The 25,464-nt window shown below is 38.9% G+C and overlaps 2 protein-coding genes across 7 annotated transcripts in view; one reads left to right on the forward strand and one right to left on the reverse strand.

Annotated features, from left to right (window-relative positions):
* Positions 1-22,591, forward strand: part of tmem243b (transmembrane protein 243, mitochondrial b) — a 38,158-nt gene extending 15,567 nt beyond the window's left edge. For 2 of the 3 annotated variants that reach the window (XM_043714199.1, XM_043714201.1), the window contains exons 2-5: positions 8,328-8,572; positions 16,415-16,465; positions 18,556-18,660; positions 21,858-22,591. In XM_043714199.1, coding sequence (XP_043570134.1) covers positions 8,495-8,572; positions 16,415-16,465; positions 18,556-18,660; positions 21,858-21,980 — 357 coding nt within the window. In that variant the 5' untranslated portion in view covers positions 8,328-8,494 and the 3' untranslated portion in view covers positions 21,981-22,591. Of the gene's footprint in view, positions 1-6,662; positions 6,857-8,327; positions 8,573-16,414; positions 16,466-18,555; positions 18,661-21,857 lie in introns of those variants that run through there. The other variant, XM_043714200.1, reaches the window with a different exon arrangement.
* The window catches only part of dmtf1 (cyclin D binding myb-like transcription factor 1), a 55,202-nt gene continuing 52,134 nt past the window's right edge, over positions 22,397-25,464 (reverse strand). For 3 of the 4 annotated variants that reach the window (XM_043714194.1, XM_043714196.1, XM_043714197.1), the window contains one exon: positions 22,397-23,471. In XM_043714194.1, the coding sequence (XP_043570129.1) occupies positions 23,395-23,471 (77 nt within the window). In that variant the 3' untranslated portion in view covers positions 22,397-23,394. Of the gene's footprint in view, positions 23,472-23,905; positions 24,006-25,464 lie in introns of all 4 variants that reach the window. The other variant, XR_006315134.1, reaches the window with a different exon arrangement.

Genomic DNA, 25,464 nt, shown 5'->3' on the forward strand with positions numbered 1-25,464 from the left:
CTAAACCTTTAACACTATGGCAGTCCCAGTCGATGTTTGGAAAGTTAAAATCCCCTACCATAACCACCCTATTATTCTTACAGATAGCTGAGATCTCCTTACAAGTTTGTTTCTCAATTTCCCTCTGACTATTGGGGCGTCTATAATACAATCCCAATAAGGTGATCATGCCTTTCTTATTTCTCAGTTCCACCCAAGTAACTTTCCTGGATGTATTTCCGGGAATATCCTCCCTTAGCACAGCTGTAATGCTATCCCTTATCAAAAATGCCACTCCTGCCCCCCCCCCCACCCCTCTTTTGCCTCCCTTTCTATCCTTCCTGTAGCATTTGTATCCTGCAACATTCAGCTGCCAGTCCTGCCCATCCCTGAGCCATGTTTCCGTAATTGCTATGATATCCCTGTACCATGTTCTGTTTCTGTGGCGTTGGATGGCGGGTAAATGTCTCATCTGAAGGTGGCACATCCAAATGTACTACACTGAAATGTCCTATTAGAGTTTGTGCTCTGTTTTTAGAGTGAAGCTTGAACAAAAATGCTACCAACTGAGCCCCAGTAGACAATAGAGCAATGAATGAGCTGACTGATAGAGGTGAAATGTAAGCTAGTGACTCTGATACCAAGTATACTTGATATCGTTTCCATTGTTTATTTATTGGGATATGTAACCATCCAGGTTTGAAGAACTCAACCATTCAGCTCTCTGGAAGAGTAGTTTTGTAATTTGCCCTGTATTTGCTATATCTGCTGTTAGCTTCTAACTTGATTTAACAGGTTATGTAAATGGGTTACCAGATTTCAGTCAACAGGAAAAGGAAACCACAGGCCTCCCAGGCATAGATCGTGGCCATAAAGTGTTGATTGCATTGCTTCTAGCATCACTGTGTTACATATCTTCACATACCAACGGAAGCATGTTAGAAAGGAAAAACATGTTTAAACCCAGATGGCAGAATAATCTCACTTCCTCTTTAATCTATTTTGTCTTGTTTTCTGTTTGTACGTTTATTTTGTAAAGTGTTAAGGAAATTGGCAACGTACTATTAGCAGCAACAATTCATTATTGTTGAAGTGTACAACTATGTCACTTTGAGTTTATTTGCAGTTTATTTTACTTTTTGTGCTGCATGCAAAGTAATTTTTAAGGTCCTGAAGTAATACTGTTGATTTTGTCTTATTTTTAAACTTGCAAATATTTTCCTTTCCTTTGTCATTGGAAGAAGTTTCCGTAGGGTCTGGAATTCTTCTAGCAAATCCATAGGACATCAAGGTTCCAGTGAGCATTTAGTGTGGAGATTAAAAAGAATGTAGGCTGTGTAGATCTTGGAAAATCAGCAAGTGTGGTGACCAAAAGGCCATTGTTAATCAGGTTTATGGGAGAAAGCCCAATTAATTATAGGGTAGTAGGCATGAAGGGTATTCTGCATGTACGAGAGGTGATTGTGTGTGTGTTACAAATCTCGCAGAGTTAGATTGCTGTGACAATGTGTGCTTTTCATGCATTTTGTAGCCTGCAACTATGGATGGTGAAGGTGCAGGCATCAAACAGCTTTCAACCCTGTTAGTTTTGCCAGTATAAGCTTACACATGATAATTTCCTTTAACTCCTCATTCTCCCAAGACCCTTTGATCGCTACTCCTGGGAGATTTCAGGTATCTTCTTCAATAAAACCAAAATAATCAATTAGCTTCTCTGCTATTTCGTTGCTTCCCCATTATTATAAATTCTCCTGATTCAGCCTTTAGTGGACCCAGACTTGTGCCAAATCTTCCTTTTTCTGTATCTATTTAAGTTTTTATAGTGCATTTTTGTTTTTTGAGAGGTCACATTCATATTCTATTCTCGCTTTAATAGTTTCTTAGTCTTGCTTTTGTGTTTAATAAAACTCAATTATTGGTATTTCTGGCAAACTTATAGTCTATTTGGTAGAAACATGTGCAAACCAGACCTTACATTGTAACGTTGGTGTAAGAGAATGTGATCGATCTCGACAGTTATTGTGGTCATGTCATTGACCCTTGACCTCTGCGGTCAAATAAATGAGAAGAATAAATGTATGAGGTTCTGTTAATGAGATATATGCATGATCCTTCCACTTTTGGGTGTTACCGTTACATATTGGAATGTTGTTTTTAAGCAGCATTTACGTTGTATGTTCCAGGTATTACTGAAAGTTTCTGCACTTTTAAATAGAGCAGATGTAGGTCTTTGGGCCCGTCACGTTGCTCTGCCATTCAATAAGATCATGGGCTAATCTGATAATCCTTAACCCCATTGTCCTGTTTGATTTCCTTACTGATTTTAAAGAAAATGATCTTTTTTTAAAGCAAGGATAATCAAAGAATATGGAGGATAGAGACTTGTGTGGAGTATGCTAATATGCTAGGGCATTTTGAGATCAAGAAAGAAGTGGTAATGAATTTCTTGAAGAGCATTGAGGTGGATAAGACCCCAGGCTTGATGGTATCTATCCCAGGTTATTGAAAGAGGCAAGACAGGAAATTGCTGGGGCCTTGACCAAGATCTTTGTATCCTGGCTAGCCACTGGGTAGGTCCTGGAGGTCTGGCGAGTAGCTAATGTTCTTCTGTTCAAGAAGGGAAACAGGGATGATCTAGTAAACTACAAACCAGTCAGTCTCACATCAGTGGTTGGGAAGCTATTGGAGAGAATTCTTAGGGGTAGGATTTACAGATATTTAGGAAAGCATGGCCTAATTAGGGACAGTCACCGTGGCTTTGTGCAGGGCAGGTCATGTCTTACTAACTTGATTGAATTTTTCAAGGTGGTGTGAAGGTGATCAATGAGGGTGGAGTAATGGATGCTGTTTATATGGATTTTACTAAAGCTTTCGATAAGGTCCCCAGTGGTATGTTCATCCAGAAGTTTAAGATGCATAGGATCCACAGTGTCTTGGCCGCGTGGATTCACAATGCGCTTTCCCATAGAACACAGGGTAGTGGTGGAAGGGTGTGCTTTAGGCTAGAGATCTGTGACTAGTGGTAGTCATGAGGATCTCTACTGGGATCTCTGCTATTTGTGATATATGCAAATTACTTTGAAAACATAGATGGTGGCTTAATAAGTTTGTAGACCAAACGAAGGTCGATGGAGTTATGGGTAATGTTGAAGGTTGTCAAGGGGTACAGAGGGATATAGATCAGTTGCAGATATGGGTGCAGATAGGGCAGATGGAGTTTAATCTGGTTATGTGAGAGGTGTTGCACTTGGGAGATTAAATGTTAAGGACAAGTATAAAGCTAATTGCCGGACTGAACAGCCTTGATATACAGAGGAATCTTGGGGTTCAAGTCCATAGCATCGTGAAAGTAGCCTCGCAAGTTGATAGGGTGGTAAAGAAGGCTTATGGTATGTTTACCGTTATTGGTCGGGGACTTGGGTACAAGAGTCAGGCAGACTTTGCTTAGGCTACAGCTTAGAGTATTGCGTTCAGTTATGGTTGCCCCATTACAAGAAGAATGCACAAGGTGCAGTAGAAGTTTACCAGGATGCTGCCTGGATTACAGGGTATGAGCTACAAGGAGAGACCAGAAAAACTCAATTTGTTTTCTCTTGAGTGGCGGAGACTTGATTGAAGTTTTGCGTTGAGAAGACTTGATAGAAGTTTATAAAATTGAGATTTGGAGATGCTGGTGTTGGAATGGGGTGTACAAAGTTAAAAATCACACAACACCAGGTTATAGTCCAACAGGATTAATTGGAAGTGCTAGCTTTCGGAGTGCTGCTCCGGCCACAACCAGCTGATGGAGCAGCGCTCTGAAAGCTAGTGCTTCCAATTCATCCTGTTGGACTATAATCTGGTGTTGTTATTTTTAACTTAATAAAATTGAGAGGCATAGATAGGATTAATGGTCAGAATCTTTTCCCAGAGTTGAAATGTGTAATACTAGGGGGCATGTATTTAAAGTGGAGGGGGAAAATTTAAAGGAAACATGAGGGTCAAGTTTTTTAGTGTGGTAGGAGTTTGGAATGCACTGCCGGGTGTGGTGGTGTGACAGATTCAAGAAGGGCATTTAAGGGACTTTTTGATAAGCACATGAATATATAAGGAATGGAGGGATATGGACCAAGGGCAGGCAGAAAAGATTGGTTTCATTTAGCATCATGTTGGGAACAACATTGTGGGCCATAGGGCACTGTCCTGTGCTGTACAGTTTGATGTTCAAGTTCATCCTTGAATATATTTACTGACCCAGCCTAAACACCCCTCTGTGCTAAAGAATTCCACAGGTTTACTACCTTCTGGGAGAAGAAATTCTGCCCAATTACTGCCCAAACTGGATGACCACTTACTCAGTAATTATGCCTTGACGCCACCACAAGGGGACACAACCTTTGCATCGACACAGTGAGGCTTCTTCAGGGTGTTGTGTGTTTCTATAAGGTTGTGCTTCGTTCTTCTAAATTTCAACAAATACCGGCCCAACTTACTCAAACTATCCTCGTAAGATCCTTCCACACCGCTGTTGTCACAGATGGTGCCTTAAGTGGCAACTTGTAATCTTTTCACTGCACCCATGCGATAAAAGCTAATTCAATTCAAGTCGATGCAAGTTATTTAATATATTGGAAATAATTATGGTCCCAGCACTGACTCCATGGCACTCTCGTGATTATAGGTTGCCATCTTGAACTCCTTTCTACCCTTCCCCCCCCCCCCCCCAACTTATCCTGACTCCATTTTCTATTAGCCACTTCTCTATCCATGCTAATATACTGTCCCCAATACCAAGGGGCTGTTATCTTTTATCAGTAGCGTAATGTGTGTTATCTTTTCAAACACCTTGTGAAAATCCAAATCTATCACATCTACATATTCTACTTGTTACTTCAGAAAATTTTAAGAAATTTGTCATTTGATTTCTTATTCATGAAGCTGTGTTGATTCTGCTCGATTATGTTATGAAATTCTAAATGTTCCCTTTTCTCCTTTATAATGCTCTTTTGATTTCCCTAAAGACATTTGTTACGCTGATTGGTCTATAGTTATTGTTTCTCTTTTTGTCTCCTTCCCTTTTTGAAGGAAATGTATTGCAATAGCAGTTGCCCAGTCTTCTGGAACTTTCATTCGAAGGATTCGGTGTATTCGCTATCACTGTAGCTACTTTTAATAACTCGGGATGTATCCATCAGGTCCAGAGTACTACTTGATGTTAATCCCTATTAATTTTCCTAGTGCTTTTTTTCTAGTGATAAACATTGTGGGCCATAGGGCACTGTCCTGTGCTGTACAGTTTGATGTTCGAGTTCATCCTTGAATATATTTACTGACCCAGTCTTTATTTAATCTCCCTTTTGGCCCCTTGATTATGGTTATTTAGTATTTTTGTAGTCCTGTTAATGGCTTCTACCATGAAGACATGTAAAGTATTTATTCAACTCCGCTGCCATTTTCTGATTACCCATTACTGTTTCCGCAGCCTCATTTTATTTGTTCACTTTGGTCAGTGTTTTTATACATTTACAGAAGCTGTTGCTGTCTATTTAGTTAATACTTGCATGTTTACCCTTGCTTTTAATCTTAGTTTTTAAAGCTCTCCCAATCCAGTGGCTTACCACTTATCTTTGCTGCTTTGCTTTTCTTTCAATTTGATATGGTCCTTAACATCTCTGGTTCATCATAGTTGATTTATCCCCTTTTGAGAATACTCATTTCTTACTGGGATATATCCACATGATATTTCCTTGTTGCCCATGAATATAATCTCTCTTTATCTCTTTGCATCTTTTCTCTTTCCTCCCCATAGTTTACCTTCCATCCAGCTCTTATCATTAGGAAACCTAACTGAAGAGACCAGATAAATTTATCCAAGTTATTAATATTGATTGTATAAACCGAAGGCCCCAGCACTAATCCTAGCTGCACTCCATTACTCATACCAGCCTGCTGTCTGGTATGGCCTAGAATATTGGGAAAGGTTTAGTTCGTGAAAAACTGTCAGATGAATTGAGCTGGCCTGTTGTGCATCTTTTCGAATGAACAATAATGCAATAGCTGGGGTTGTGTTGGCAGTAATAACTGTGAAACTTTGCTGTCCTTGTCCCTCTGAAATTGCAGCTTCCTCTGGTGCCCAATTAAATATGGCAATCCAGAAACTGCTTTCTGAGAGTTTGATTCTATAAAGGGTACACAACTGAAGTCCCTGTAGATGTAGCCAGGTAAAAATCATCGAATTGAAGTGAATATCTACTTTTATACTGTAATGTCATAGTAAAAACCCTCAGGTTATGGCTTGTCAATTGAGATGTCAAATTCGATACTTGCTGCCAAACAAACTTTGATCTTTAAAGCCTTTTTTATTTGTGGAATGTAAAATTATAAAGTTCTGATTTTAATAGTTTTAAAAGTTTGTTATTTAAAATTCAAACTGAATCCAATGTGTATATCCCAATCTTCAATTTTCTTTCCTGAAATAATATTTTAATATTAGAAAGAGATGTGAATCAGTGATTTTAATTTCCTGAAATAAAAACAGAAAATGTAGATTTCTCCAGCTTCCTCATTTCCCCTCCCCCCACCTTATCTCAGTCCCAACCCCCGGATTCAGCAGCTCCTTGGATGCTGCCTGGCCTGCTGTTTTTTTCCAGCACCACATTTTTCAACTCAATAAAAACCGAAAACGCAGGAAGTAGCAAGAAAGCAAGAGGTTGTGATCTTTCACCAGAACCTACTTTTAACTTCCTTTGTTCTCCATCTGTGAGAATGTTTTAGTATGATAAGCTGCTTGAAACAGAAGTTGGTTTTGACTTGGTGCCAGGGTCAAAGTAAAGTTGGAAAAGAAGGATAACTTGCCACGAGTGTTAATCCTTGTGGGCAACTTTCTTCCAGGTCAGTGGTAAGTAACATTGCTTCATGCTGACCCCAAAATCCTGCTCAATACAGAACGTTATATGATGATGAAAGCCAATCTTTAATTTGAAGTTTGTATTTGAAGGAAATTCTGTGCAAGAAATAGAATTTGATTCCCAGAATTTTTATTTTTGGCAATATGAATGTTAAGTGTGTAAAGCTAGCCTTTTAAATGAAATGGCACGTGGAGGTGAGTCACTTCTGTCAATCGGAAGAATGCACATCTCCAATATCTTTCAGCAGCCTTTGCTTTTTAAAGTTGGTCTCCCTGGAATATTTGGGTTCTGAGAACGGATCTTTGCGAATGTCAGATCATTGGATTTTGAAAATCTCTACTTGTACTGAGCAAGTAAGCAGCTGTTATACAATATTTAAACCAAAGGTTTCTGACCCTTCATGTGGAATTTGCTGTCCTTTGCTACAACACAATGATAGACTTCAGGGTAAAATATCTTGCTTTGAAAAGGGAAGTTGTGGAGGTGAAATTAACACTTTTTTTTCCAACATGCTGTTTATATCTGTCTATGTCTGTCTTACCAATTTAAAAATCTTACAACACCAGCTTATAGTCCAACTGGTTTATTTGGAAGTACAAGCTTTTGCAGTGCTGCTCCTTCAGGTAGCTAGTTTCCACATAAACCTGTTGGACTAGAATCTGGTATTGTGAGTTTTAACTTTGTCCAGTCCAATCCAATACTGACACCTCCACATCATGTGTTGCTGAGGAAATTGAATCTTGTACTATATCAAGCAAAGACATTGTGACTATTTGTATGAGTTTAGTGATTGTGCTGAGGCCATCTTGATGTAATATTCTGCATGAAGATGTTGGTCATTTTCACAACACAGTTTTAACCAATTACAGTGCTTTCAGATGCTTTTAGGGTTTCAGACTGAAAAAATGCTGGAAATGCTAAGTAAATGAGGCAGCAGCTATAGAGAAAGCAGTGCAGTTAACATTTCATGCCAAAAATCCATCGAGACAAATTGTTAGCTCTTGTTTTTTTCCCTTCATAGAAGTTGCCAAACCAGTTCAGTGTTTCTTTCCTTTCTGGTTTTCAGCTTTTCAGCATTTACAGTATATTTTGCTCTGAGTTAATCTGTTCCAATATAATTTCTAAAACAAAATCTGAACTATGACTCTTGATAAAGCTGATAATCTTGGCTTGGGTTTCATTTTGTAGAAAATTAGATTTTGAAGTTTATTTGCCTGCTGTTGCCATTAATGAGGAAATGTCTTTGCGACGTGTTAAGTGTATTTGAAGTGCTTGATAGTTTAATGTAACTAAAATTAAGTTGCATGAAAAAAATGTGATCTAAGCAATGGCATGTGTTGTTAGGAGACAGTTGGCTTGTACAAAGGAAACCATTCATCTTGTCACAAGGCAAAGCAAATCAAAAGAGCTGTAGGGGCACAAGTTCATAATGACTCACTCATTACTATTTTTTAATTTCAGAATCATTCACCATGAAAAACAAGTGGAAGTAGTCAGCAGCTGAAATGTGGTCCGTTAGCTATTTCCAGGAGTGAAAATATTTTCCACAATGTACGCCGGATAGCTGCTTTATACGAGAGCACAAGCAAGATTTTGGTCTGCATGAAAGTGCGCCGTATGAAATTGCGATGGATGAGTACACCACAAGGACTTATGGGACTAGTGTGCAGGACAACAGACCCTTGTTTGGAGAGACATCAGCAAGGGTAAGGGCATAGGGAAGACAGTAATTCACTGTGATCTCCAGATTTTTAGAGATTCAAAGCTGGTTTCAAGCTGGATTTGGGTATCTGAGTATTATTGTTTCAAATTTGCTGCTCCATTGAAGCCCAAAGTAATATGATTTTTTTTTCTCTCATTTAGTACCTATCTTAAGTTTGGTTTACAATGTTTTGAGTAAATAATAAATTGTGACAGTGGTGAAAAACCAACAGATATCTGCTGTACTAAAAACAGCCAATGCTGGAGATCACAGCAGGTCAGGAGAAAGTGAGGATTGCAGATGCTGGAGATTAGAGCTGAAAATGTGTTGCTGGAAAAGCGCAGCAGGTCAGGCAGCATCCAAGGAACAGGAGAATCGACGTTTCGGGCATAAGCCTGAAGACGGGCTTATGCCCGAAATGTCAATTCTCCTGTTCCTTGAATCACAGCAGGTCAGGCAGCATCCATGGTGAGAGAGCAAGCTCACATTTCAAGTCAGGATGTCTCTTTGTTAGAGCTGAACCTCAAGCTGTGAAGTCATCTAGATGCATCGAGATTCCTGCATCTGCAGTAGGTTGTTCCGAGATATCTGGAATAACTATTCATCTCGCAGGTACATGGGGGATAATTAATATAAAAGTTATTTTGACTGCAGTTTGTAAATGGGACAGTAATTTAATGTACGTTTGTACATTTTAAATTTTCACAATTGTGGAGCACCATTTTAAAATTTTTGTTTAGATTTGAAAGCTTCAGTTAAATTAATTTCATGTCGTCACCGAACTATCAAGGGAGTGTCCATTCATTTAAAGGGAATTGAATCGTAAACTATGTACATTCAAGCGTGTCTCTCCAGATTGTAGGACAGTTAGCAAGAAAAAGCAAACTTATTGTTAAATATTATTTCTAGACTTTTGGAAAGATGTTTGTATTTAGGAATTCAGCTGTCATGTAGGAAGTTTGAATTATTTCTACTTGGGCATCATGGTGGCTCAGTGGTTAGAACTGCTGCCTCACAGCGCCAGGGACCCAGGTTCAATTCAACTCTTAGGTGGCTATTTGCACGTTTTCCCCTTGTCTGTGAGGGTTTCCTCTGGGTCCTAGTTTCCTTCCACACTCCAAAGATGTGCAGAGTTGGTGGATTGGCCATGCTAAATTGTCCAGTGTATCCAGAAATGTGCAGGCTAGCGGGCTTAGCCATGGGAAATGCGTGGTTACAAGAATAGGGTAGTGGGCTGGGACTGGGTGTGATGCTGTTAGGAGGGTCTGTGTGGACTCAATGAGCTGAATCGCCTGCTTCCACTCAAGTGGGATTCTATTGTTTTTCTTGCCCTTTTCCTGATCTAATGCTCCAAATGTTTAATTTTTACCATCCAAAATTTGATACCATAAGGCAATAAGACATAGGAGTGGAAGTAAGGCCATTCAGCCCATTGAATCCACTCCGCCATTCAATCATGGCTGTTGGACATTTCAACGCTACTTGCCCGCACACTCCCCGTATTAAGATTAAGCATTTATCAATCCCTGCCTTGAAGGCATTTAGCATCCCGGCCTGCATTGCGCTCTGTGGCAATGAATTCCACAGGCCCACTACTCTCTGGTTGAAGAAATATCTCCTAATTTCCATTCTAAATTGACCCCCTCTAATTCTAAGGCTGTTCCGATGGGACCTAGTCTCCCTGCTAACAGAAACAACCTCCCAGCATCCACGCTTTCGAAGCCATGCATTATCTTCTAAGTTTCTATTAGATCTCCCCTCAACCTTCTGAGCTCTAATGAATACAATCCCAGGATCCTCAGCTATTCATCGTATGTTAGGCCTACCATTCCAGGGATCATCCATGTGAATCTCTGCTGGACACACTCCAGTGCAAGTATGTCCTTCCTGAAGTGTGGGTCCCAAAATTGGACACTGTATTCTAAATGGGGCCTAACCAGAGCTTTATAAAGTCTCAGTAGCACATCACTGCTTTTACATTCCAACCCTCTTGAAGTAAATAACAACATTACATGTGCTTTCTTAACCACGGACTCAACCTGCAAGTCGACCTTTAGAGAATCCTGCACTAGATCCCTTTGTACTTTGGCTTTATGAATTTTTTCACTGTTTATAAAATAGTCCATGCCTGTATTCTTGTTTCCGAAGTGCGAGACCTTGCAATTGCTCACATTGAATTTCAATAATCGTTTCTTGGACCACTCTCCTAAACTGTCTTAATCTTTCTGCAGCCTCCCCACCACCTCAGTACTACTTGCCTGTTCGCCTAACTTCCTATCATTGGCGAACTTTGCCAGAAAGCCCCCAGTCCCTTCATCCAGATCGTTAATATATAAAGTGAATAGCTGCGGCCCCAACACTGAACCCTGCGCAACACCACTTGTCACCGGCTGCCATTTCAAAAAAACCTTTTATCCCAACTCTCTGCCTTCTGCCAGACAGCCAATCCTCAATCCATGCCAGTCGCTCACCTCGAACACCATGGGCCCTCACCTTACTCAGCAGCCTCCCGTGAGGCACCTTATCAAAGGCTTTTTGGAAGTCTAGGTAGAGAACACCCACTGGGTTTTCCTGGTCTAATCTACTTGTTACCTCTTCTTCAAATTCTAACAGGTTTGTCAGGCACTACCTCCCCTTACTAAAACCATGATTTGGAGATGCCGGTGTTGGATTGGGGTGTACAAAGTTAAAAATCACACAACACCAGGTTATAGTCCAACAGGTTTAATTGGAAGCACACTAGCTTTCGGAGCGACGCTCCTTCTATCACCTGCTGAAGGAGCGTCGCTTCGAAAGCTAGTGTGCTTCCAATTAAACTTGTTGGACTATAACCTGGTGTTATGTGATTTTTAACTTACTAAAACCAAGCTGATTTGTCCTAATTTGACCATGGACTTCCAAGAATTTAGAAATCTCGTCCTTAACGATGGATCTTAGAATTTTACCTATAACCGAGGTTAGGCTAGTCGGCCTATAATTTTCCATCTTTTGTCTTGATCCTTTCTTGAACAAGGGGGTTACAACAGTGATTTTCGAATCATCTGGGACTTTCCCTGACTTCAGTTACTTTTGAAAGATTACAATCAACGCTTCCGCTATTTCTTCAGCCACCTTCCTCAGAACTCTAGGATGCAGCCCATCGGGGCCAGGAGATTTATCAAGTTTTAGCTTTTCTAGTACTTTCTCTTTTGTAATGGCCACCATACTCAACTCAGTCCCCTGACTCTCCTTAATTGTCGGGATATTACTCATGTCTCCCACTGTGAAGACTGACACAAAGTACTTATTAAGTTCTTCAGCTATTTCCTCATCTCCCATCACTAGCCTTCCAGCATCTCATTTGTTTCTTATGTATTGAAAGAAACTTTTACTATCATTTCTAATATTACTGGCTAGCTTACCTTCATATTTGATCCTCTCCTTCCTTATTTCTCTTTGTTAACCTCTGTCTTTATAGTCTTTCCAATCTTCCGATTACCCAGTGTTCTCGGCCACTTTATAGGCTCTCTTTATCTTTGATACATCTCTTGACTTCCTTCGTCGGCCATGGTTGTCTAATCCTCCTTCTTCCCACCCCCACCCCCAACATACACCACCATCTCCCAAGTAATTTTTCTTTTCTTTGGGATGAACCGCTGTACTGTGTCCTCCATTACACTAGGAAACTCCTGCTTCCAGTCAGTTTTCGTCAGTTCCTCTCATGCCCCTGTAATTACCTTTGTTTAACTATAACACCATTACATCCAATTTTGCCTTCTCTCTTTTGAATGCAAACTGAACTCAACCATATTATGATCTCTGCCTCTTAAGTGTTCCTGACTTTAAGATCTTTTGTGAAGTCTGGCTCATTACATAGCACTCAGTCCAGAATAGCCTGATCCCTTGTAGGCTCCATCATAAGCTGTTCCAAAAAGCCATCTTGTAAGCATTCCATGAATACCCTTTCTTTGGATCCACTGGCAGCATTATTCACCCAGTCAGTTTGCATATTGAAGTCCCCATGATCACCATAACCTTACCTTTCTGACATGCCCTATCTATTTCCTGGTACATCTTGCACCCCTGGTCCTGACCACTGCTGGGAGGTCTGTACATAACTCCCATTATGGTTTTTTTGCCTTTGTGATTCCTCAACTCCACCCACACAGACTCCACATCATCTGACCCTCTCTCATTTAATGCTATAGATTTAATTTCATTCTTAACTCATAGGGCAACCCCGCCCCCTCTGCCCATCTCCCTATCTTTTCGATACAAAGGGGAAAGGAATAATTGGGAAACAGAAGACCCTGAAAAAGATGGAAATGAATAGTTTGCAAACTTGAAAATGAGCAAGAGGATTGAAAATGAGCAATACTATACTTATATTTTTCGTAATGAAGGTCTTGATTTCAATGGGAAATGTGATAAAAGATGAGATTAAATTTGAACTCTGGAGTTTGTAGCAACAAATTTGTTTAAATTTGTTTGTTTCTGCTAATTTCCATTTGACTTCTGTGGTCTGTCTTGGTGCATTTTTGAATCAATATAGATTTCATGTATTGTCTGTTACATATTTTGGTGAAGATACTGTTTTTTGAACTGTCCAAGCTTTGCAAATCTTTTTCATTGATCCAAAATTTAAACTGAAACAGTTTTGATGTTCTGCATAAGCTTTTTTTGTTTATAGTTATATCTACAGTGCTCAAAACTTACTATATGATCAGCTCTGTGTTTTCTAAACCTGCTAACTGGTATTTTTCTATTAGCTTTTCCTGCTTCACTTTGACTATTGGGTGACTATTACTGTCACCTCCCTTCCTAAATTCTCATGTTAATTAGATTCTATTCATTGTGTATACATTTTTCCAATTTTCTAAACATCACATCTGAAGCATCACTTTACTTAATCTGTGAAATCCCTAGAGTGGTCAGGCAAGAGGACCTTCTGCTTTGAACTACACTCTGAATGTTTAAATACAGACTCTCCTCCCAGTTTCTGTCTCTGCATTAATTCCATTATTTTGCCTTGTAAGTATGTTATAGCACTAGTTCCTGTGTATAGTTGAAACATCAAGTGGCTGAATTTCCTCTGACATTATTTTGATAAACTGGTAACAAATGTAGGATGTAGAAATTTGGCAAGAGTGCTGTTTGGCCGGTTCTCCACATTTCGAATGTGATACCTGTTTTATCTCTGGGTATAATATAATTGGGTGCAAGTTATCAGAATATCACTTGCTGTCTGCTGTGTTTAATAATGCATTTTTGAGATCCCTTTAAATTTTGCTATCATTGCAGAAATCGTTTTTGCTTGTGGATGTACCTACTGTCTGTCTGTTTGAAAATGGCTCATTTTAGTTCTTATTTCATTGACGCATAGAAATTTACAGCATAAAATGAGGCTACTCAGCCAATCGTGCCTATGCTGGCTCATTGAAAGAGCAATTGTATTTAGCCTCCCATCACTACCATCTGTCTTTAATCCTGCAAGGTCCACAGCTTCAAACCTCACTGATCTCCTTTGAAAATCAGTAATGCAGTCGGCTTTCATCACCATTTCTGGTAGTGTGTTCCACATCCTGACAACTGAGTGAAAATATTTCACCTGAGATCCTCTGAGGTGCTTTTCCCAATGATTTTTGTATCTATGATCTCTGCCTATTTATCCACATGCCAGAGGGAATAGTTTTCTTGATCTGTTACAATCTCTTAACTTGAAAACCCTTGGTTAGTTGCCTCATCACCTGAACTGTTCCAAGGAGAATAGTCCTAATTGAACTTCTCCAGGTAACTGAAACACCTCATTCCTGGTAATTTGTTGGTAAACTTCAACTAAACCTTTGTTAAGGCTATTCTGAAGTATGGTGTCCAGGATAGCCCGCAATTTTCCAGTTCAGCCTACCCAGTAACATTCTGGATATTTTCTAATCAAATTGTTACGAAATGCTGTTACCCACCTTCAGTATAGGCCTGCTGCCTCAGAGTTAGGGATATTACTGCTGTGCCACAAGAGGCTATTCCAGAGATTTATAAACTTTGGAGTATAAATGCTGATTGTTATCTTATTGTCATTAATTATTCTCAACTAGTTATCTCTTCAATCAATAATTTCCAGTTAATTCCTTTTGAGCCTTTCTTTTGATTTACCTTTTCAAAGTTTGCTATTTAGCACTAGTACTTATTTCTTTTTAATTAATCCATGGGAACTGGAGTTGCTGACTGAATTGCCCATAAGATAGTGAGCTTAACATTACAGTGGTTCTTAATGTTGTAGTTGCCAGTCCCAAAATGCTTAATATTTACAGTCATGATTCGGAGATGCCGGTGTTGGACGGGGGTGTACAAAGTTAAAAATCACACAACACCAGGTTATAGTCCAACAGGTTTAATTGGAAACACACTAGCTTTCGGAGCGACGCTCCTTCATCAGGAGGATGAAGGAGCGTCGCTCTGAAAGCTAGTGTGCTTCCAATTAAACCTGTTGGACTATAACCTGGTGTTGTGTGATTTTTAACTTAATATTTACAGGGTATGGATGTCACAATAAACATTTGTCTGAACTATACTGCATGACATGTAAGTCCCGGTGAAGGTTTTGATGTGGACTTAAAAATAGTCTACTCTGTGCGTTAGTCTTTGAACCAACACAGCAATCATTGTGTGATGTGTTCCACCCCAACTAATCAAACCGATGTTTATGCAAGAATAGTAAATGTAAAGTTGATCCTCTTTTCGTAGAGTCATGCATGTGAAATTATAGAACATAGTGTAAAGGCAAGAAAACCCAGTAACGACAGGATGGATAATCCATTGTCAAATTAAATGTTGAAACCGTGCCTAGAATTTATTTTAAATCTGTATGCATGTATGTATTTATGTATCTATTTATCTATCTTTTCCAATGTTGCTTGTAGTTTAATCTGCAGCACTGTTTCTCAAGAACCCAGCATTTTTTTGAAATGTTCTGCTAATGTGCAAATGTTCCAGTAATGCTCAAGAAAATTGAGCAATTAGTTCTACAGTAGTAAGGCATTTTTCAGATTCTCTACAGTGTGGAAACAGGCCCTTCGGCCCAACAAATCCACACCGCCCCTCTGAAGAGAAACCCACCCAAACCCATTCCCCTACCCTATATTTACCCCTAACACACCTGCAATTTAGCATGGCCAATTCACCTGACCTGCACATCTTTGGATTGTGGGAGGAAACCGGACCACCAGGAGGAAAGCCACGTAGACGCGGGGAGAATGTGCAAACTCCACACAGACAGACGGGAATCGAATCCACGACCCTGGTGCTGTGAGGCAGCAGTGCTAACCACTGAGCCACCGTGCCGATTTAATAATAATTTCAAGTACTTTTTGCAGGGATTGTGACCACATCAAATTTGTTTATCTTTATCTCCCTTGTTTAAGCTGCTCTTTCTTTTTACTTGTAAAAGCTGTTCTTTGGTTGTACCTTGATTGTGTTGTGGTTGAGATTAAGCATTATAGTGGTCCTTAATGTTGTAGTTGCCAGTCCCAAAATGCTTAATATTTACAGGATATGGATGTCACAATAAACATCTGTCTGAACTATACTGTATGACATGTAAGTCCATGAAGAGCCATGAGCATGGAAGAATTGACCCCATCAATGCAGTTTTTTGGTCAGCTTTCATCAAGAAGACACGTTGCATGTTTTAAAACCTTAGCTAACCAGGAATATTTTTTGGTAACTGATATTTAAAGGAAGTAATTAAAATCTTTAATCTTTGCCTACATATTTTTCTTTTGAAAAGTACAATACAATTTAAAAGGGCATTTAAAATATTTTAATACTTGGATTATACACCTCAATTTATTTTATGGTTTTTTTTTTTCAGGATCGAATTATCAACATTGTTGTTGGTGTCCTCACATCTTTATTGCTGATAGTAAGTAGAAAAAATTCAAATCTTATTAGTAATTACTTTTTTGTAAAATTGATACTTTATATAGGTACCATTGCAGTATTTTGGAGGTTGGAAAGGATATGGGTGATGGGTGAATCTTTTAAGAGTAGAGTTTTGTAAGAGCCAGCAGAAGGATGACATTTATGAAAATTCACTTAAAATTATCCTTGCCTTGTTTACCTAAGTTGGAATTTGGAAATTTCAGCTCTGCTGAAGAGTTTGATTCCCATGATGTTCAGTTAACTTCCTGGGCAAAAAGTATGAGGGATAAATATGAAAATGCAGTGTGCAAGCCTTTTGGCCTTGATTCATGTGTTGGAACATGCTGTAATGCTTTGATTTGTGTGTGGGTAGTGCAGTACAGTTTATTCAGATTCTGCATTGATGCCATTTGTTCAAACTTCAAATATTTCCATTGTTATAATTGCTTCTGGTTGCTGCCTGTTTTATCACTTTGAGGACCAAGCTGTGAAGTTCAATATGGTGAAAAGAAGTAGTTAACTGAGCTTGTTTTTAAGGATATGAAACTATACAGTTCAAGCAGAAGGATTAGAACTTGTCATTTAATATTCTTGAGGTTTCATGTTCTGCTTTAGTTGTAATCTCATTCAGAATAAGAACAGGAAATGCTGGAAACACTCTGGGAACGTCTGTGGATAGAGGAACCATTGACGCCAGGCCAATGACTTTGTCAGAATTGGGAAAACATAAAACACATAACAGGCTTTAGCAAGTAGAGAAGTATGGAAGGGAGAAGAAATGGAGGGAGGTTGAATTACAAGGCTGCCAGGCAAAATCCGATCCCAGTAGGACAAGAAACAAGCAGTGTATGAAGAATGTTTAAATGGGTAAGAAGTATTATGACAAATGCTATTCCAAAAAAATGAAAAAGTATTATGATCCGAAATTGAACTTTGTGTTCAATCTGGAATTCTGTAAAGCACCTGATTTTAAAAATGAGGTGCTGAAGGCAGAGGTCAGAGTAGGAATAGGGTCAATAATTAAAATGACATGATTGGAAACTTGGACCCTTTACAGAATGAATGGAGGTGCTTTGCAAAATAGTCATTTGATCAGCTTTCGGTTGCCTTAATATTAGAAGATATCATTGTGCGTAATGAATACAATATAGTGAACTGAAAGAAATGAGGGTAAATGCTTATTTGCGTGAAAAGGCCTTGTTTATTATTAAAGGAGGAGGTAAAAGTGGATGTGTTATACCTTCTAGCTTGCTTGGAAAGCTGACATGCAAAGGCAATTTGAGGAAAGATTGCTTCAGGATCTTTAGAGGGGAAAATATTTGCTGGTCATAGCATGCTAGAGAAATTGAAAATAGTGGTCAATGAATATTGAGGCTGGCTGTTGAAAACAATGACGGTGTTTCATGTTTGAGAGCTGGTGAGAGGCTTGTTAAGTTTAATAATGAAAAGAACTCTGTTGAGAGCCTCATCATTAGTCATGGGATTGCCTCCATTGTTAAGGAGGAAGGAAGACTTAACAGAAACACTGAGATGTAAGTTTGCATATTTGGGCCAGAGAAACAGGGACAATAGAATAGAGTCCTTTTCAGGAAGCAGGGTGGAAGTATAGTCAAGTAGATTTGTTTGGATTTGATTGTTTATAAAATCTCAGTTCACCAAGACTTTTTTATATTCAGCTGTGACTTTTAAGAAGTCACGGATTTGAAGCCTCCAACGTTTATTCATTTTTATGTTTTGCGATTCAGAAACTGTAGTTTTTTTTTTCTTCCAAAATGTTCCTCATTTCTATTCATTAAACCGATGACATAACTCTCAAGCCACTAGGGAGAGAACGGTTCAGTGATCAGTGTCATTTCAGATGTTACCTGTTTCATCAAATCATTAAACTATGAAGGTGTTATTGTGGGTAGAAAGAAGATGGACTAGCCAATGGGAGGAGGGAGAAATGAAATTGGCTGTTGTTGATTTCCAGTCATACAAAGAAATTTGGTGATCTTGCAATTTTCTTTGTACAAACTTCACTTACTTTGGAAGGGAAGTAAACATTTGATGGTTCTGTCTGATGTCAGTTTTTCCAATTCTGTTCTGCAGGTAACTATTATTAGTGCTTTTGTTTTCCCACAATTACCTCCAAAACCACTGAATGTTTTCTTTGTTGTCTGCATCTTGCTGACTTGCGCCTCCATTGGTGTTCTTGTAAGTATTGATTTTGTAATGTTTTTCAAAAGTGGTAGCATTTTATTATTACTGTATAGAAGTTTGGCTGCATATGAATAACTCTAATTGTTTTAATGAAATGCTTGAAGTGCAAGTTCATATTAAACAACTTTTGAAAGACCGTTACAGCAAATCCTATGTACAACCTGATGTGATTAGGAATGAAATATTACTGGTTATAGGGTCTTCAGGAAGGACAGTGAATTTGAAAAGCTGGGAGTTAACTATTGTTCAGACAGTTTATAACTTACAAAAAGAGAATATTGAGTGTCTATGGGGCAATAAGAACAACAGTGGGTAGTATTTGCTTTTCTTTTGCTCTTAAATGATTTGGAAAATATAAGTTTTGAAATTTAGTCAGTGTCCTACAGCACTGAGACAGGCCCTTTGACCCACACTGGTCCATGCCGACTAAAATGTCCATCCACACTAACCCCATTTCCCTGCACTTGGCCCATACCCTTTAAATCTTTTCCTATCCTTATATTTGTCCAAATGCCTTTTTAAATGTAGTTAGTGTACCTGCATCAACTACTTTGGTAGCAGCTCATTCCATATGCATATCACCATCTTTGGAAAAATGTTACCCCTCAGAATCTTTCCTCTCTCGCCTTAAACTGATGCAGTCTAGTCCTTGATTCCCCAATCCTGGGAAAAAGTCAATGCATTTATCCTATTCATGCCTCTCATTGTCTTATACGCTTCTGTAAAACCCCCTCTCAGTCTCCGACACTCTAAAGAAAAAAGTCTCAGCTTATCCAACCTCTCCCGATAACTCAGTCCCTGAGTCCTGGTAACATCCTTGTAAATTTCTTCTATACTCTTTTTTTCCAGTTTAATAACATTCTTCCTATAGCAAGGTGACCAAAACTGAACACAATACTGTAAAGTGCAGCCTCACCAATATCCTGTATAACTGCAACATAACTTCCCACCTTCTATACTCAATGCCGTGACTGATGAAGGCCAGTGTGCCAAAAGCCACCTTCACTGCCCTGTTTACCAGTGACACCACTTCCAGAGAACTGTGAACCTGAACTCTAAGATCCCCCTGTTTTGCTACACTCCTTAAGATCCTCCCATTCACTATGAAACTCCTACCTTGATTTGACTTTCCAAAACGCAACACCGCACACTTATCTAAATTAAACTCCATTTGCCATTTCTTGTCCCACTTCCCCAGCTGATCAAAATCCTGCTGTAATTTTTGATAATCTTCCTCACTATCACCTATTTTAGTGTCATCTGCAATTGTTAATCACGCCTTATATATTCTCATCCAATTCATTGATATGGATAACAGTGTCATGGGTCCAGTACTGACCCCTGGGGTACACCACTAATCACAGGCCTCCAGTCCAACATGCATCCTTCCAGTATTACCCTCTGCTTTCTACTATCAAGCCAATTGTGTATCCAATTTGCCAGGTTCCTGTGGATTTCATGCGATCTAACCTTCCAGAGCAACCTGCCATGTGGAACCTTATCAAAGGCCTTACTGAAATCCATCCATACTACTTATACTGTTCTACTCTCGTCAACCTTCTCGGTCACTTCATCAAAGAACTCGAACAAGTTTGAGAGGCATGATCTCCCACTCAAAGCCAGGAATCAATCCCTGTCTTTCCAAATGCATGTATATCCGATAGCTCAGAATCTTCAACACAGATGTTAGACTTATTGGTACATGGTTCCCAGGTTTTACTTTGCAGCCCTTCTTGATTAAGAGCACAACAGTCGCTACCCTCAGCTATTTTTAATATTAGATTTAACCCTTACTGTCTGTAGGCATAGTGAAAATTGTCAGCAAGATCACTTTTCTAAAATAAATTGGACACTGACCCTGGAGATGAAACTAAAAAAATTAGCAATAATTTACTGTAGCTTATTAATGAATTGAACCTGCCAAATTCAAATGCTTGTAATTTATTCACTCACTTTTTTTTTGTCCTAATTCAGTTTGTACTTTTTAAAAAACTTGACCTTTTACTGGGCTCCAAAGTTCTTGTGGCCCAATGTCAGAATGGCAGTATAACTTACTGCTTGAGGTACAGCAAGGACAGAGATTCGAGCTGGACTCTGAATGCTGGGTCTCTGCCCAAAATACTTGTGGCCATGTTTGACAGCACCTCATTAACTGTGAGCTTTCAGGATGCAGGAAAGACTAGTCATCCTAGGATCAGAATTTAATACCGTTTAGAGCTGAGATGAAGGAGGAATTTCTTCACCATGAGGCTGGTTAATCTGTGGAACTCTGCCACAGAGGGCTGTGGAGGCCGAGTCATTCAAGACGGTGGTTTTTGATCAGTAAGGGGATCAAGGGTTACAGGGAGAAGGCAAGAGAATGGGGTTGAGAAATTCATTAGCTACAATCGAATAGTCCATTTAAGTCTGCTCCTATATCTTATGGTCTTGTGAACTGCTTCCACCAAATGAATTTATTGTCCCTTTGAGAAAGTTGACTAAATTGCTTTCATGAGTACACCTTTTGACAGTGACACAGTCTACAAACATGCTGAATTTACCCCTTCTATTGTATGAGAAAGTGAGGACTGCAGATGCTGGAGATCAGAGCTGAAAATGTGTTGCTGGAAAAGCGCAGCAGGTCAGGCAGCATCCAAGGAGCAGGAGAATCGACGTTTCGGGCATGAGCCCTTCTTCAGGAATAATTCCTGAAGAAGGGCTCATGCCCGAAACGTCGATTCTCCTGCTCCTGGATGCTGCCTGACCTGCTACATTCTTCTATTGTATCCCAACATGTGCCTGGCACACCAGTCCATTGAAGGAATATAAATCAACTGATCCTACTATTCTTGTGTTTAGCAGAGCTGATTTAAACTCATTATTTTTTCATAAATCTTTTGTAGACTTAGGGTTTCATTTTGAAGACTTAGAAATTGCTTGACTGATGCTCTGTTTTGGATCTCTGATCTCCTGCATACAAGCCAAACAACATGAACTGAAATGTTGTTTAAACCACTCTTTCTAGATAAAGGCATGGGAAGCTATGTATGCACTGGGTTCTTTGCATGCAAGCGGCCAGATATTTATGTAAAATATCAATTTGTAAAACTTATTCACATTGCACTGGGAACTTGTACATCCCATGCACAACCATTTATAGCAGCTTAAGGAAAAGTAGATCTGACATTGAATCCAGCTTTAATATTTTTCAGATTTTCTGGTATCGACAAGGTGACTTGGAACCTAAATTCCGGAATCTAATCTACTATAATTTATTTTCCATCCTTTTGCTGTGCATATGTGCCAACTTATACTTCCATGATGTTGGTAAATGACTTTTCAGTACTGGCTCAAATTCAGTTGCAGTCTATCACGTGTTGATAAATGAAGATGACGAATGAAGTTCTCCTGAAGTAGAAATGGAATTTCTGGTTTGCACAGCAAGGAAGAATCTTTTGTAAATCTGGAGTGAGTTTCCTTACCAGCTTCGTATTGTCATACATACCGGATGCAGACTCTGTCCTACATGAGCTGGGATTGATGCCACAAACATTAATGCAATTTGTTTTCCAAAATACATTTTAAGACTTGCACTAAAGTGAACATTCCAGACTTGCCAAGGTTTTGAGATCACATATTCTCTTTTTGTAAAAGGGTGTTTTTTTTCTTTGGTGCAAATTGTTTTTTAATTATATAAAGCACTTGAAGGACGATGACCTGTTAAAGTACAACACAGAAGTAGAAATAAAGATACTGCAGGACAAATATACTTTTATTTTGTCTTAAGTAATGAAATAATTGCACTATGCAGCCACTTAACTACTGGAGTTTTACAATAAAATAGCCAAACTAAGCCTGTGAACCAATACTAGACAATACAACTGTAAGAAAGCATTGACTTTGTTTTAAAGAATAAATAGTAATAAAATAATTTATATACACTGAACTTGTCTACACTTTTTATTTGTACACAAAAATAAGTTGAATACTAATTGATTCTTGGAGATCTCCATTCTGACAAGTATCAAATTTATTGTCACGTTAGTGCAAGTTTGCTTTTGGTAGGTAAGTTTTTCTCTCTCAATTAAGTCTAGGCCACGAGCATATACATGCATGAACTTCACCTACACAATAGTGAAAAGTAGTTTCCTTGAGGGAGTGCTCTTTCCCCATACCACTAAAAAGTATTGGTATACATGTTTCTGAAATTCTGTGAAGTTAAACAGATGTGTGAAACTTGTATTTTAACCACATTACTTTTAAGAATTACATATCAAAAACCCCTTTTCTACTCAAAGAATGTGCAACGTGGTTCAATATCTTTGACTTACAGGATTTAAAAAAAACTTAGCTGTTATTTCAACACTTTTCTTGGTGATGGTTCATCTAGTTTAAAAAATACTTAACAGCTGTTTACTCCCATTTTAGAAGCAGTTCCTCAACTCAATATAATACTGTTACATTGACTTAATTTGAAGGGAAAGGTAATGCAGTTTTCTTATGAGTTAGAAATTTGGTGTCTGGCATAGTGCCATTGTCTAGTTTACTTTGCTGAGTAAACTTGCACCATAGGAAATTAAATGGTTTCTAAACCTACTCTATTCATTTTATGCAGTTTGTCTCAAAGGCAGCACCATACATTCAAATATTGAATTATCAAGAGCATTAATTACTGACATTTCATAGGTGGTGAACAATTTTGGATTGTTCACTCTTAAAAACAGCACAACAGGTATACATAAGTTCTCTTCAATCATCAGTATCTGGGGTTTCCAATGATGAGCCAATGATGTCTGAACAGTCACCTTGGGGTTGTAAAATGGGATCTGAAAAGAGAATTTGAATCTCCATCAGTGTTTTGTAAATTAGGCTATCCACCAGCAAGTTAACAATTCTTTGTTTTTAATGTACTCATCTAGATGAGGGTAGTTAGTGCTGAGAGATGGAACACTCTTCATTTCAGAAACCCAAATATCAGCATCAAGCACTCCCTGTAAGGGTTCAAATACACAGCACAGCTAGTTTGCACTGCCTCAGCTCCAATCTCTGGAGTCTAAACTGTATCAAACCACTGAATTGGACAGGAACTTGAAATGCAGTGACTGGCTTCATCAAAGACCAAACTTGTTTTGTACCAGGTATGATGCAAACCATTGAAGAGTTTTCCCTTTGACCCCCAAATGATGTCTAGTTTTGTTACGGTTCCTTGGTACCGTACTTGGTTGACTGATACCTTGCTGTCAGGGACAGCTCCTCTTACCTCATCTCTGGTATTCAGCTCGTGCGTCCATGGCTGGATCAAGGTTGTTTTGAGGTCTGGAGCCTGGCTCAATTTCAATGTTCTGATAAAAGTCACACAACTAGAAGGCAGGAGTAAAAAAAAGATGAACAAGTTCTGAGCAAGACTAGTGATTTGGAGAATAGTTCCCCAAAATAATTATTATGTGGAATAGACTCCTTGTAAAAACACTTTAATACCATGTAGACTGTCTTCACAAAGTTGATTTTTTTAAAATTAAAAGGGTACAAGAATGAGGACATTTGTGCTGCTGAGACAAAGGATGTAAAATGGGACTTTTTTTTATGCTACCTACACTGATCAGGAAATTTAATGAAAAGATGACTTTTCTGGATGTTTACCAATTGTCTCTTTTAAGGGACAGTAAGGAAGGATTCAGTTGGGTGCTTGTCTTACTGAAAAGATGGTGAACATTATAGTTCCCTCATACTTTAATAATACTTATAGTAATGGCTGTTTCAGACATTCCCCTGTGCAGCAAACAGACAACATTCAGGCTTACATGGCAGGAAATGAAAAATTTGCAATAATACTTCACTACATTCCATGGCTTTACCATTTTGATTCTTTCACCATTAACTAGAACATAATCAGACCAGCTACAAAGAATCTGATTTTTAAAAAAAGTCTGCATTTTCTTCATGCTGATTCACTCAACTGCTGACTCCAAAACTTTGAGACTAACTACAGTGTACAAGGTATGAGTCAGGAGTGATAGAATAGGGTCTGAAAACATTCATCTGACCAAATGTAGCTGTAGTGCTTAACATTTGTAAAGACGTACTGCAGCATCTCCCACCTTGTAGCCTCTACCTCTGAGACAGTAAAGGGTGTTTGGCACATGGGAACATCACCTGCAAGATTCTCTCCCAAGTCTCATATCTTGATTCAGAAATATTACCATTCTTTCATTGTCTGTCAAAATTCAGTTCTCTCTAATCTCCAAGAACACTGCAGGAGTACCTTCAGATATTCAGCGGTAATTCAAGGTGGTTCACAATCACTAAAGGCAATTAGGGAAGACAAAGGTTGACCTTGCCAGTGACACACACACACACACACACACACACAGCCTATTGTTGAAGTTTACCCTGTATTACCAAGCTGGGCTTGTATATGATGCTGACATTGGGTGCACAAAATGGAGGTGTCCATTCTCCAGCACTGACATCTTTCACTTACTCAGTACCAATAGTAAAAAATGGCTGCATGTTCACAAGCATAAGCATATCATGTTAACGTAACAAAGAATGTTTACAGCTCATACTGGTTCCCTAAAAGCACCTCCGCTAGTTCTGCTCCTTGCCCTTTTTCTGCAGGTATGGAAATATTTTCCATTTGGGTGATCATCCAATTTCCTTGAATCTGCCTCCCTTGTCTAGAGGCAGTGCATCCCAGAACCTAAATCACTTGATATTTAAAAAATTCTTGTTCCTCATGTTACCTTTTGGTTCTTTGACCAATCACTTTTTAAATCTGTCTTCCCTGGTTTTTAATCCATCAGCCAACGCAACCTATTT

The sequence above is a fragment of the Chiloscyllium plagiosum genome, chromosome 23, assembly GCF_004010195.1.
Source record: "Chiloscyllium plagiosum isolate BGI_BamShark_2017 chromosome 23, ASM401019v2, whole genome shotgun sequence".
Taxonomy (NCBI): Eukaryota; Metazoa; Chordata; class Chondrichthyes; order Orectolobiformes; family Hemiscylliidae; genus Chiloscyllium; species Chiloscyllium plagiosum.